Source organism: Diabrotica undecimpunctata, chromosome 2 (assembly GCF_040954645.1).
Source record: "Diabrotica undecimpunctata isolate CICGRU chromosome 2, icDiaUnde3, whole genome shotgun sequence".
NCBI classification, from domain to species: Eukaryota; Metazoa; Arthropoda; class Insecta; order Coleoptera; family Chrysomelidae; genus Diabrotica; species Diabrotica undecimpunctata.
In genome coordinates, this window is record NC_092804.1 from 48,543,018 (window position 1) to 48,558,628 (window position 15,611).

The window sequence follows — 15,611 nt, forward strand, 5'->3', positions numbered from 1 at the left end:
CAACTTTCTTGGAGCTCGTAATCAGTTAAAAGAGCTTTATGACTTTTTTACGGGAACGGATGTTCTAGCTACCATAAAAGAATTCGCAGCCTCAATATTAATTGAGTGGAAGTTCATTGCACCTCGATCTCCACATCAGGGTGGAATTTGGGAAGCAGCTATAAAAATCTGCAAGTATCATTTAGTAAGGCTGATGGGCAATAATATTTTTACATTTGAGGAATTAACCACTATTTTGGCTCAAATAGAAGCTGTTTTAAATTCACGACCCCTCTGTCCATTGTCAGACAGTCCAAATGATTTTTCTTTTCTAACCCCCGCTCATTTTCTCATTGGAAGCAGCATGACTTCCTATCCAGAAAAAGATATCTCGACAAAATCCGAAAATAGTTTATCACTGTGGCAGAAATGCAGCAAAATTCAGCAGCATTTCTGGAAATGTTGGTCTAGGGATTATTTAAATCGCCTCCAAAATAAGCCCAAATGGTTTCTGCCCCAAGAAAACATTAAAGTCGATGATCTTGTACTCCTAATCGATGATAACGCCCCTCCTCTAAAATGGCCACTGGCAAGAGTAATCGAAACACTGCCAGGTAAAGACGGCAGGGTTAGAACTGTAAAACTAAGAACTAAAGACGGAACATTTATAAGATCTGTTTTTAAAGTATGTCCTTTACCCCATACTCATTTAGATGGTGGTCACATCAACGGGGGGACTATGTTGCGTAACAACAATACTTAATATTTTTAGTCTATTTTTGTATCATATTATTTAGTTTATTTTTGTATCATACTGTATATTAGTTTAGATATATAAAATTTCTTTGTACTAACTAATAATCTGTAAAGCGCCGTTATCTTGCATTTAAACAACTTTCTACACAAGTTTCTAAAACCTTCATAGAATCGTAACAATGAAAGGATTAGTATTTTCGAAATTACCCTCTGACGCATTCCAAAATTCCGCAAGTTGAGACAAATACCCTTATCAGGTAGTTTTTATCAATGATTTGAAAGTTAAAGGTATTTGAAAAATAAACATATCTTTTAATACGTCGAGGGGTTAGGGGGGAGATTTCGGAATGTTTGTTATTGAGGGGAGAGAGTGGACACCAGTATCAGTTCAAATTCCAGCACTGAAGGAGCGTCAGGCTCTACTCGCCCCAGCGGCATATTAGTGTTTTAAACCAGTCGGTATATTATTAAGTTCGTGTCAATATTGTATCACCGACAAGTGTGTATCATATGCAAGTTATCGGCGTTTAAAATACATTGTATTTGTTTAAATATATTTGTTCAAACGTTCTTTTCGAATCTTCATTTTTCCCAGTTTTCTGGGTGGTCCTTCAAAGAAATATATATAAAGTGAACCTATTTCCCTAAGGAAAAACCTTGTTCCCCAAGGGAAAAAACCAGCGACCTATTACTGGTGCGTGAAACAAAGCCATCAGGACAAAGGTGTAAGGACAAACACCTACATCTTTGTAGCTCAGAGTTTGTGAAACGCTGCCCTAAAGGATCAAAAATACAAAGTCATAAAATGTGATCGAATTTAAATAAAAAGCGATGTATCTCAGGAATTTTTCAAAAAAAGTTATTATTTATTATTAATGCAAGTTTTAATATAAACTAAAATTAGTCCAATTAAAGTGACCACTTTGTAAAATGGTTATACAATTCTAGTTTGAAGAATGAGCCTAGTTAATTATTTCTTAATACCTTATATCTAAGGTTAAAATAAATGATTTAAAATTTCCTATTTTACAGTAAAACATGAAAAATTTAAGCAGTCAACTTTATTTTTGAACAATACCTTTAAAGGGCTCCTAATCGCTAAAGCAAATAATTCGAGTGTTTAAAACAAAACAAAACGCTAACGAGTGCTCGAAGAAGGAAGGGCTCATGGTGCATTCAAGTTAAAATCGTTTCGTAATTTATCGACTCGTCGAATTTATTCCCAAGAACAAACGAAATATTTTGGACAACGGGGAATTTTCAACAATCACGTTGGTGAAATTTGAAGAAAACAAAAGGCTTTTATCGGCATGGACGGAGGCAATCAATATTTAGATAACTCAATGTTTGTTTATTATTTTCTATTTAGCATTTTTCTATTTTTTTTCCTATTTTTCGTCACGTAAGAGTTGTAAAAAATGTGTGTCGAGGACATAAATAAATCTTCCTGAGAACTTGGTAGTTTTCATACACGTATATATATATATATACATATAACCTATCGTTACTTGCATGCCAACTCTCATCATACCCCTTCATAAATTAATTTAGTTATTAATAAGCTTATATCTAAATCAATACGCCTTTGCGATGATGCAAGTAGACCCACTGAGGTCTCTAGTTTAAAACAACTTCTTATCTAAAACGGTTTTCGATAAAATCATATTAATAGGAGCCTCCATAGACATTAATCTCCCACTCAGTCTCAACCCGAAGACTAAGATCCTTAACATACGAAAGCTTTTCTTTCTTACATCAAAGGTGTCACTGACAAAATCGAGAAAATTCTAATATCAAGAGGAAGGAAGAAAATATCTACCCCCCAACAAAAACTTTTATCTCTTGTCCGTTCAATCAAAGGCAACATTCCAAATGAACAACACGAAGTTTATGAAATTCCTTGGGCAGACTGCCTCCGATCCTATATAGGCCAAACAAATCGTAGAATACAAAATAGGATTCAAGAACATTCCATTTCTGTTCGCAATTCTAACTCAATTTCAGCTCTAGGTCAATACCATTTTGATAGAGGTCACAAAATTGATTTTGAAAACTCCAGAACCATAGCCCCTATCCGCTTCTATAAACCAAGAATTATCCGAGAAGAAATATAAATTAAAAAAATTGTCTTAATAAAAGAGAGGACGACATTCGGTTACCTTCAACTTGGAGACCTCTCTTAAAGAATGTACCGTCCGCTCCACCCGTCAATCAAAACCCTACTGCCAGAAAGCTCGGCGCAGTGATAATCGGCGCGGTTCAACCCGGAAGATTGCTGAGTTTAATATTAATTTCTGTAATATTATTAATCTTAGCTCTAGGTTTAATTGTACTAACCGTGGAAACCTTTTAAATATATTGTTATGGTTTAAATTTATTAAAATTAAAAAAAAAATTAAATTCAACGACCGGTATAGTCGTTTCACACTATAAATAGGAATGTTAGATTTATAAGATTAAAATATTTGAATGAGTAATGGCTTTTATAATTTAGTAGAAAGTAGGCAAATCAAATAGGAGAATAGATATTTGTACGATTATATGATAACAATAGAGGCCTTCTCATAAACGATTAATTTTAATAGCCCAAAGATAGCAATTTTATAATATAAGGTTAAAGTTAAAGTTGGACAAATGGCTATTAAACATTCTGAGGATTAGGAGTTTATTTTTACAAGCTCCAAGTAAGAACAGCATCAAATTATACCAAACTTTTTTAGTAAATACAAACTCGATACTATTTTGTACATTTTGTTTTTGTAGTTGAATTACCTTTAAATCTTAACCAAAATTAATCTTATATTTATATACTATATATATTTTAAAATCATTAAAACTCTTAACCCTTATCATTGCATTTTTAAAACTCTTATAATTTCATTCCTAAAATGTTCCTTATTTTATAAAAAAAAGTCATAAATTCTTAATTTGAATAATATTTCATTATTTTAGATTTTCATGGATCTTTTACTTCTGAGCAATAGTTACATGGAGTTACATGCTAATTTGTGATGATCCTGAAGAGCAAGATCGCAGAAATGCTAGACTTTACACTTTATTATCTACAGATGGTCCTTTAAGGCAGAGTATTTTAGAAAGTAAATGAAACTTACAACAAACTAGTACTACTAAATAGAGGTATCTATATTTGTATGTCAAAAAGAAAATCTCCAACACAATGGGAAGATTAAATGAAGATTGGTGGAAAAGTCCCGTCATAAAGTTGTCCATCTGGTACAGAATTGCAGCCAATTGAATGTTTACAAAGAAATTGGACAAAGAATTAAAAAGTTTTGTGGTCAGGGATAAGTATACAATAACCGAAGTAGTATTCGCTGTATTATCTCTAGAAACTTAGAAACAAAGAAAATATCTTATTTATGTAAAATTTGGAAATATCAAGGTTATGTGATATCATAATAGCATTGAGCTGGTGTTTAACAAGTCACAGCATTTGATTGGTCAAAAAGGATGGCGTGGTATGTAGGATGTGTGTTTCTGATTGGTGAAAAGGAGAAGGAGGGATTGGAGTGAAGGAAGTCATGTTGTTAGGAAAAAGGAAGATATGTATCACCATATGCTGCAGTGAAAGTTAGCAGAGTTCTCGACAAATAATCATTGCGAAAGGTGTTTTGTGTCTATGGAACGAGCCCCAAGGAATGGTAGCAGTGGACAACAAAAATACATCCTGTAATAAACAAAATAAGGTGTGAAGTATATTTGGTACTAGTCGATTAAGTGAAAATCCTTTCGACTAAAAAGAAATTGGGTTCATGTCAGGTAGGAGTTTGGTCCAGGAGCTTTTGGAAAGACTGTTGCGGCGATAGTATGCGCGAGAGACGTTGACAAACAAACAAACGTTGAGATAGCAGGCGTGTATAGAGCAACTGTGAATACGAGCAAAAGGTGAGCAGATCACAGTCGTAAGAACAAAAGGAACCAGTAAAGAATTCTTGGAAATAAAAGGTTAGTTTGCCATATAATCAACAAAGACTTTCAACCACGATCATAACTAGATCATAATTAACTTTTTAAGTTTTTTAATATTTTATTCAGTGATTTTATTTTACAATAAATATAATCTTTTAATTCAAATATAAAGAAATTAAAAGAAGTAATATTTCTTAAAAGAAAATTCTTTTCCATTTAAAAAGGAAAACACAGAGAAGAGTTCTTTAATTTGAATACAAGTCAAACAATTATTAATAATTTGTATAGGAATTTTATTGAATTTGTAATTTTAACACGTTAGACGCAATGAGAAGCAAGTGTGCATCTCAGTCACTGAACTTACGGATGCCATGAGAAGCACCTTTGCATCTCATACCTTTAGTGTATTTCAGGCTACGTGGTACATCCGTGCTTCACAGTACCGATTCATTTATTTGGAATACAGTGGCTTGGTGAACTCTTTTATATATTTAGCCTGTATTTTTAGGATACTAGTGTCTGGCAATAAAACAATATGTTATTATGTAGCTTGAAACTAATTTTTATTTATATATAACGTAAACAACTATTTTTAATGCAAAAGATCAGTAAATGTTTCTTAAAAATTAGCAATACATGTTTCTAGTTAAGAAATAAATGAAAAAAATAATATTTGCGCATATACAATTGTCTATAGATTACATGACCTCGCAAAAACATGTGATACAATAAAATTTATTGCACTGAATGCACCTGAAACGAGAAAAGGGAGTTTTAGTATGTGCAAATTTTCTACCATTATCTGCTGAATTTTTTGCGTACATGTGACACATCTTCTTCTGGCCGAACTTTGCATTTCCTCCATATGGTGACCTTCACGAGCATGTGGCATACGTTGCTCTGGATTAGTTAGTCTAGTGAAATCTACCAGTTGACAAACCAATTCTTCCTTGAAAGATGTGATGGACACGTTACTGTCGGTTACTTTTTAGTAAATTATATAGGCGTTGACAATAGCTGACCCTAGAAGGAGCTTAATTTCTATTTTACGATACCATTTTACTGATTTTCGTAATGCTGTAAAGTAAGAATTTAGTTGGTCGGATATATCTATAAATCCTTTGCTCTTATTGTAGTCAACAACAGAAACTGGCTTCTCAACAATACCTCCCCTTTGATGGACATCTACCATTTCAGCAATATGCTTTGTACTCGGACAAGCACTTCGTGTTTGTCCTTCCACTTAGTTACTACTACACGTGTGTTACTTTCCATTCCAATAATCTCCCTATTCTTTAATTTTGCACCTGTCACTTCTTTAGGATTGTTTCCTGTTTTGCCTCAAAGTTCCCAAAAAAATTTGTATTTTTTTTAGCAACCTATGTGCTAATGAAACGCTAGTATAAAAATTATCTGTGTATATAGTACGTCCAACATTTAATAAGTTTTTAGCTAAACTAAACACAACACTATCCGAAACTGACATATTTTTAATTTTATTATTACCACAATAAATTTGTAGATCATTAGTATAACTTCCATCCAAACAGAGTTTGTATATCTTCACCCCAAATTTATGTCTCTTGTTTTTAATATACTGCCGAAATGACAGTCGGCCCCTAAAGGGAACTACAGTTTCATCAATGCAGAGTTCTTCCCCCTACACTACCACTCTGAAAATTTGATACCGATTTCTCCAATAGGGGTGATAGTTTATACAGTAGAAGTTCTTTATCAATATTTTTATTGTCAATAAAATGTAAATTGGCAAGTAATAATTCAAACCGATTACGCGACATAAGACACTTTACTTTGCTTTCGTATAATGTATTTTTTGACCAATATGAACACAATTTTGGCAATCTTTGCAATCCCCTCCAGACAAGACTGACCAAAAATGTCCTTATTTTTTCGGTATTTGTATCTACCCACTTATGATTTCTAGCTTTTGGACCGTGACCACCTATATTCATCTTTTGATGTGCATATCCATTAGTTTCTTGCACAATCCAATCAATAATGTCGTCATTCACAAATAGTTGAAAAAAGTCAAGGGGAGTTTTATCATACATCTCAAAAAATTCCGCTTTAATACCCGAGTCTTGAACACTAAATGTAATGTTTGTTAAGTTCTGACCATCTGCCATGTTCCATAACAAGAGCTAGTTATGATCAATCACAATGTCTTCGTCTTCTGAAGAGTTTTCATCATCTGGCAGTCGATATTCGGAAATAACATTGTCAATGGTATCGTCTACTGTTTTTAAGTTTTGCAATGTTGAGGGTAAATCTTGTAAATTATCTTGCATTTTTTGTCTCTTGCTCTCCGAAACACCTTGATTTGACGAAGAACTACTTATTTCGTCATAACTACCCAATTAAAAATTTTTATCACGAACAGTGTCATCACTCTCCTCATCTGAAAAAAACTCTTCCACTAGGTTTTGCAAACGCTTTTGCTCCATTTAATATGACATAATATTGAAACTGATAATACACACTACAACCTCGCCTATCGACAACCAACTAATAACTAACACGAAATGCATTTGTCTAGCGAATGTAACGTATAAAATAAACAAGTTACGAAGGTTTATTCTTGCCTTATACGAGAAGCAAGTGTGTACAAAATGTAACATTTTGTACTTAAACTAAAGTATAACTATTTAAAATGCATAAACTAATACTGTAAATGTATTTAATTGTTTGGCCCACATAACTCTTTTTTTTTAATATGCATTGTGGCGTTTAAGGTGTTAATTATAGGGATTGGCGCATATGATGTATGATTTTGATTAATATATGACATTACTGTCCATCCTTTCCTCAAAGGCAACAGCTTAAAGAATACTTTGAAGCCACTTATTATAATTAACGATAAAAGAAGCCCTGAGAACAAATTTTAATTAAAATTAATTTATTTGTTTTTTGTAAAATTAACCCTAAGGCATATTAAATCAATTAAACATATAAAAGGTAAAAATTTGCAAATCATAATAATATATGTCATAATATATATTTATATATAGAGTGCAGATATAATATGTATATGTATATATTTATACACATATATATTGAATATGTTAAGCCATAAATTTGCGCTCCCATTTTAACTAAATTTCACCTAATAACTGAAATTCTCTGGCAGAGAATGCATTGTTAAGATTATGACTGCAAGAGAGAAGTGCAGAGTGCTTGGCGACCCATTAGAAAGAATGTTTTCGTTGCTTTGTTCTTTTGGAAGGCTATTAATTACGAACAGCAGTTGAAATTAATAGATGACGTAAGAAAAAGCCTTGTACACATTCAAAAACTGACGACTCCAGTTCTAGAAAAACATGGGTAGAATGATTAAAAAGAAATTGAACTGCCTTCTACAACATTTAATGTCAAATTTTGATGAAATGCCTTACATTGTAAAAAAGTCTCGAAGATATTCATATTTTTTTAAAAAGTTTTTAGATTATTTAAATTGCAATTTATTTGTTGGGTTCGATAGTAATCTGATGCATATTTAATTTAAAAATTCATTATTATATTAATCATTACTGTTTTGGACGTAATAACTATAATATGATATAAAGAAAAAGAATTCCTTTTTAAAATATTTTGTAAATGAAAGTCTTTATTTAACTCTTTGAAAAAATTAATTATTATTAATTGAATTAAAAATATATACGGCCATTTTTTGACTGGCAACCTATTATTAATGTATTTTAGTTAAATGTACGTAAAATGTGAGTTTGATCAAGTACGTTATGAAGATACGTTATGATTATATAGTGGGATCTTGTCAAGACTGCTGAAATTCCATTCCACTTGATATTAATTTTTAACCATGACGATATTGAAATTCTTAGAAGGAATAAAGAAAGATATTTAACGGTACTTTTAGGGGCAGGAGCCCTGCGCTACCTGCCTACATAATTTGGATATTATCAACCAGTTCAGAACAAGCTATTACAAAAGTCGGTCGCAAAATACCGTAAGCTAAACTCGCTATATATAGCTCGCAAATACTCTCTTAGCTTATTAATATATCATAGGTATTTGTAACTAAGTAGTTATACTCGCATCGCAATATTCATAAAAATTATCAAGCCAATCATTTATAGTAACCAGTGTTTTCTAAAACCGCAGTTATAGTTTTCATATAAACAGTTAATCTATTCAAACCAGCAGTGTTGCCAGTAGTTCGCTTTAAACATAGAAACGACATTCCGCTAAGAAACTCTACTTGTAATTATATATAATAGTGAAAATAGCGTCAGTGAAAAGTGTAGTGAAGTATCCCATATCACAGTGTTTTTGGACGGCTAACAGAAATTTCTATTTAATCTTAGCAATAAATATAAGTTAGTGTTTAATCTGTTTTTCATTCCAGCCCTTGTGCTGGTGGTCCTTCCTCCTTTAATTCTTTAAACGAGTCTGTTTTCCATTCCAAAGACGTTTAGCATTACATTTTAAAGAAAGTACTTAACAATTTGTTTCTTAATTTAAGTTATTTGAAAAATTGAATTATTTTGTCGAGATTTTTCTTTATTCAAATAAGTTTTTAGTGTAACCTAAATCTTTGATTTTGACGACACGTATACGGCAATTTTATATTGTTCTAATGTCAATAACCGTAATAAGTCGAGGCATTTTAATTTAAATAATCAAGTTTATAGATATTTTTAGATTAATTTCTATAACTTAAATTAATTGCATGATTCGTCAGCATTAACATGCAATCCTGTATTAAACAAGTATTAAAAACGATATTTTGTTACTCAAAAGCACACCTACCTAGTTCCAAGAGGTTGTCCCCCAGCGGACATTCTTCTGCTCATCCCGAACGAATGTACCTTTTCAGCGAGACTCTCTAGCGTATTGGGATAATTTCGTTCGTACGGCTGGAAGTGCTGCATACTGGACTTTGGTTGTTCGGTAATGACCGGTGGAGGGGGCTGATAGCCCCAGTTAGCATCGGGCGGTCGGCTATTGTAGTATAAGTCCAACCCGTTAGAATCAACAGATTGTTGTCCAGAGTGACGCGAATCCAAAGAAGACAATCCCAAGCCTAGCCTGGATCTCGATTCGGACATCTCTCGGCCGTCTCCCGTGTGTCTCTGTCGAATCGTTTCCCTATAAACAAAATAAAAGTATAAGGATACAATGATATGTTATTCATTATTTGTTAGTAATTATAAATAAAAGCATTAAAAATCTTCATAGTAGTTACTTGTATAGGTAGTTGGCTTATTGTGCATCTTCCATTCACTTATGATACCTACTCCAGGTTTCTGGCATACTGTACTAGCTTGTATTGGTCTAGCCGGTTAGTACCATATTGTTTTAAAGTTATTCGTTAGTTTTCCAAAAGTGTTTGACCTCTGCGATGTAATGCTTCGCAGTCATGCAAGATATTGGTGATTATTTTAGATTCTCTGTTACAGAGTCTGTATGTTTCCACGAAAGAGTTCCATTGTATGTAGGTGTCTCTTGATTGGCGCACGTCCACTATAAAAGTCTGTAGTGGCTCTGAGCTGATTTCTGCTGATTTTCCGTGATACTTTAGCCGTATAAGAACATGTCCATATACTATACATTTTGACATGTACTTGACCTAGAGATTTTTCCAGTGATGGTTATGTTGTCTTCGGATCCAGGCTTTTCCTGGTCACAGACAATGCTTATTTGCGGTCGCGGACGATACCATTTGGCACTACCACGGCCAGTTACTGACCGAAATATTTTGTATACAATGCCCTTCTGGCAAGTTTATCAGCTCTTTTATTGACGTGTCTGATCAACAAATGGCCAAAAAATTAACAACCTACATTTTACAAATGACACACTCCTTTCTTGCAAATAGTTCATAATATTTAATAGATCTCATACGATTGGTTAAAAACGAAAGTCAAATATTTGATCTGCAGTTAAACATATAAAAGACAAAGATCATGATAGTGAATATACTACATAACAATCATCCACAAATAACCACGATTGACTGGTTTAAGTTTGTGATCTTATATTTATATCTGGGAACATTGATAACAAACACAGGATCACTACAGGAAGAAATAAAACGTAGATGTGATCTAGCAAAAGTCGTTGTAGAAAAGATGGCCAAAATATGGAAGGCCTCTCAAATTTCACGAATTTTAAAATAAGGTTGATCAACTGCTTAATAATTCCAATAGTGACATACGGATGTGAATCTTGAACTCTACAGATGCGGAAAGAAGAAAGACGATACTTAAATGTTCTGTTGAAGAATTATATTACGAATTCGGTGGACCGACCACAGGACAAATAAGTCAATTCTAAGTGAGCTCAAAGTCAGCAAACGGCTATCCAGCAATTTAATCTCCAATAATTAAAATACTTTAAAATGTTATGAGAGCAAAAAGAGAATATCTGAAAGGTCGAAAATCGCGAGGAAGTTCCCCAACAAGATATATCGATCAAATTACAGACATATGCAAAAGATATATGCATGAGTCAAAAAAAATGACAACAGACAGAGACCTTTGAGACCGACAATACACGACATCACGATGACTACTACATTTTATCCGGGGGTGGTCAGGATTGAAGAGAGATTCTGGTGATCTGGAACCCATACTTGTGTAACACTATTATATACATCATTCGAATTCCACTCGACATTCTTACCAAGCTTGAGTACACCTTAGGGCTTATAATGGCTGCTGGGCTATTGGTGTATATATTAATCCGCTTTTAAGTTTACTTGACCTTGTGGAATGTCGATTTTTATAATTTAAAATTTTAAAGAAATTGTACCAAACCACGTCGTCCTTAAACTTGTAGTACTTGAGTTCCCCTTTTCTTAATATATTAGTTCTGAGCGTAATTAAGTTGGAAGTGTTAGCATTTTCTCACAAAACCAACTGAAATTATGAACATAGCTGTACATTCTTTCTTTAAGCATCCATTAAGAGCGTCTTTGGTTTGGTCCAAAAATACGACTCGATTTCAGTAGTTCCTAGTTTGTCATCTAAATGACCTCTGACGTCGATTTAATTATTAGTGATTTTGTTGTAGTGAACGCAAAACATGCGGTAATATTAATTCTTTGTCTATCTATGTACATTCCGTATAAAGAAGTATTTTTCTTATTTTCATATAGGGTTCTTACCCGGAACCGATAACGGCTGTCAACTTTTTTTGCTGTCTGTTCTAACATCTGATTTCTGCCGAAGAGATATGAAGGGATTTGAAGGTATTAAACCCCTATCCTCTTTTTTGATTCATCTACGTATCTACCTGTTTCTTCCTTTGGCTTCTGCTTACGGAGTCACGCAGAAGTCAACGAACAAACATTTAAAGTGAGTACCATAAACTATCTTAACAATATGTGCTTCTTTGCAGTTAATTAATTTTACTTTTTAGACCTTTTTTAAGGAGTATAATTTTTGTTTTGAATTATCTTTATTCATTTATAATAAAAATAGAATTAGGAACATTTCTATTTTTTGTAGCTTAATTTTTAAGATAAACGAAATTAAGGCATTTCTATTCGGTTCCAGTTGCAGTCTCATACCTTTTATATATCATTTTTTGTGGCGCGAAATTTTAAGAACTAATTAAATTAATTTGCGTTTTAAGTTGTATTTCAAGTTATTTAAAGATCGCAACGTGCTTTAGCTATTAGTTTATAAACGATATTTGTCAGTTTATATATTTTTATTTTTTGATTAAAAAATACATTTTTTGAGACTATTTTATTTAGATAATTTATCTTATTGACGATATAACTTTTTTGTCTATAGATAAATATCTTTATGTAATAGTTTTGCATTATATCTTTATCCACCACCGTAAAGCTTCCTAATTGAGCAACAGGCCTTAGTAGGGACTTTGTAGACGATCAGCTTTTTACCACCTGGTCTTCTATTTTTAACCACCTGAGCTGATTTTCGTTACAACCTTTCTTCAGTTTTCGAACCACCTGTACACTAGTTATAACTTTGCAATCTATGTTGAGTGTTTGCTCTGCCTCATCCCACTCGTGGAAAAATATCTACTTTAGTATGTACTTAGGTATTAATACAAGATCAATGCAAATATGCGCATATGCGGATGATGTTGCCATAATAAGCCGCAACAAAAGGGTATTAAGCGAAAAATGCATCTACATTTGGTCTATATATAAATGAAAGCAAAACAAAATATATGAAGTGAACAAAATTGAATGAATATGAGAATCTAAAGGTAGACAACCACAGCTACAAATATGCCTCCACTTTTCCCTAGCTAGGCTCAATAATAAATGACAACAACAACAACAGTCAAGAAATACAAGCACGGATTCTTAGCGGTAATAAGTGCTTTTATGCATACGAAGACTTAATGAAAAGTAAGTTACTGAATCGTGAGTATAACCTTAGAATCTATACAACAGTAATTAGACCAGTGGTCACATATGGATGTAAAACGTGGACCCTCACAACCAGTGGAAGATATTTGGACCAACACAATGCAGTGATGGTTCGTGGAGAATTAAAATGAACCACGAGCTGGATGAACTAATGCAGAGCGCAGATATTCTAAGATTTTTTAAGTCACAAAGACTAAACTGGCTTGGTCACCTAGAAAGAATGCCAGATAATCGAGCTGTAAAAGTAGTCCAGAGATGGAAGCCCCAAGGAAACAGAACAAGAAGAAGGCCCCGTAAAAGATGCAGAATGGAAGAACATTGTTAAGCAGGCCAAGACTCACAAAGGGTTGTAGCGCCATTACATTTTAAAAGAAAGAATCTAAATTCTTTCAAAGAAATCGACAGGGATTCGTAAATAACGAAGCAATCCAAGTAGCCGTTTTAGAGCAAGTTAACTTAGGGGCTGAGTAATCACAGTCACTGTCAACAATAAGCAGAGCAATCAGTGTTTCACCTTCTACAGTCTTCTGAATTCTCCATAAATTTAAGTTCGATTTATACAAAGCTAAATTGGTACAAGTGTTAAATAAAGAAGATTTGGATTGTCTTCTCGAATTTTGCGAATTAATGACACAATGCATCATTAACAATTTACAATTGTTAAGCAATCTTTGCTTTGCGGATGAATGTTTATTTTCATTTAATGGCTTATTGAACAGATAGAATTGTCGATACTGGGCTGAGAGTCATCAACATATGGTGCTTGTATTTCACACACAGCATCCTCGTACATCCTCCCCACAAGGTTAAACGTATGGTGTGGTATCCTAGGTGATCACATTATCGGATCTTTCTTTATCACTGGAAACATACATGGTGCAGCGTATCTTGAGTTACTTAGGCAAGTGGTTGATCGTATTAGAACAACAGTGGAAAATGATGCTATCATTTCCGAAGATTTGATTGTATTTCAACATGATGGAGCTCCTCCACACTTTGCTCTACGTGTGAGACAATTTTTAAACGAATTTTTTTCCGCTCGTTGGATAGGTATAAGAGGACAGATGATGGATTGGCAACATAGGTCACCGGATTTAACACCCCTCGACTTTTTTTATGAGAGTATTTAACAACAATAATGTATGCTACTCAACCAGAATCTCTGGAGACTCACAACCAAAAATAGAAGACAAATGTCGTCAATTAAATGCAGACGTGTTAAGGTATGTCAGAGAATAATTTCAAAATAGATTGTATCATTGTATAGAAGTGAATGGCAGTAATTTTTAACAATTATTGTAAAAATGTTTGGTAGACAAATGTTTATTCTAAATGTTTGTAATAAAATTGTTAAAAAAATATTTTTTTTTCAATCAACCGTTTTGTATTTATTTTCCTTATAAACTGATCACTTTAAGCATCATTTTTGAAATCAGTACAAAGAGGAAAATCCAAATATCAAATAAAAAAGGTGGAAGTTATCAAAATAAAATTAAGTGATGATACAAGAGGATGTCTTTCCCAGCAAGCTTAACTAGGATATAATGTCTTCTTCTTCAAATATTAATTGTTCTTGCGCTTTTCCTAAAAATTAGAACTTTAAAAGGTATTTAAAGTGGATAGTTTTATCTGAAAATCACTGTATAAAAACGTAAACTGAAAACGTAAACAAAAATAATTGTAGTTGATTATCAGGTATGCGGTCCGTTATTTGGAAAAAAACTATTTTGGAATTAAATCTTTCGTGCTCAATATTTAGCTAATTCAGAAGATTATTACTTAATTATAATTTAAGTTAATATTTCATATAACTTACAGAATTAGAGTAAAAAGTCTTCGAAAATTTGCATGTTCGTTCAAAACAGTAGTCACAATATCACGTGGTATATATTTGGTGATTTAAAACAAAAAAATCAAACCTAAAGACAAGTAACACATTTAACACATAATAAAATTTAGATGATTTGAGTGTTTATTAAAAGTATTAAAAATGTTTAAAGTAATTTAAATTTGTAAGGAAGGAACAATGAACAAGAAAGAGCAAAGAATTGTATTTATAAAATACCTTGTGAATACGAACATTTTTATTTAGGTGAAACTTCAAGATCAATAAATGTTAGAATAAGTCTTATATAAAAAATAGAGAATTTGATAGATCTCAAATATGTAAACACGAATTGGAAAAAACCAAAGAGTTTAGTTAAAATATGTAAATATAGTCCTGAAAGAAACAAATGGCAAAAATGGAAAAATCAAAGAAGCGGCAATTATTATGTCAAATGAAATCAATTGCGTCGCAGATTCACTGGAAAAATGCAGTAAGATCTAGTTACCAATATAAAAGAGGAAATTAATAGAAATAAAATATCACTGTTATTAAGTCAATAACATATCCAGAATACATCATATATATTTTTGGTTTTTTCCTAGTTGTGTGTGAGTGTGTATGTTCTATTCAGATTATAACTACAGTCAGTATGTATTTGGTTTTCTTGTGCACTAATATCGAAATTGTTGATCCTAAAGCATGTATCTAAATTAATAGCTAACAACCATA

The 15,611-nt window shown here is 32.7% G+C and overlaps 1 protein-coding gene across 2 annotated transcripts in view; it reads right to left on the reverse strand.

Moving 5' to 3' along the window:
• The window catches only part of RhoGAP100F (Rho GTPase activating protein at 100F), a 539,358-nt gene that overhangs the window by 170,944 nt on the left and 352,803 nt on the right, over nucleotides 1-15,611 (reverse strand). For both annotated transcript variants that reach the window (XM_072522830.1, XM_072522831.1), the window contains exon 7: nucleotides 9,454-9,792. In XM_072522830.1, coding sequence (XP_072378931.1) covers nucleotides 9,454-9,792 — 339 coding nt within the window. The remainder of the gene's footprint in view (nucleotides 1-9,453; nucleotides 9,793-15,611) is intronic.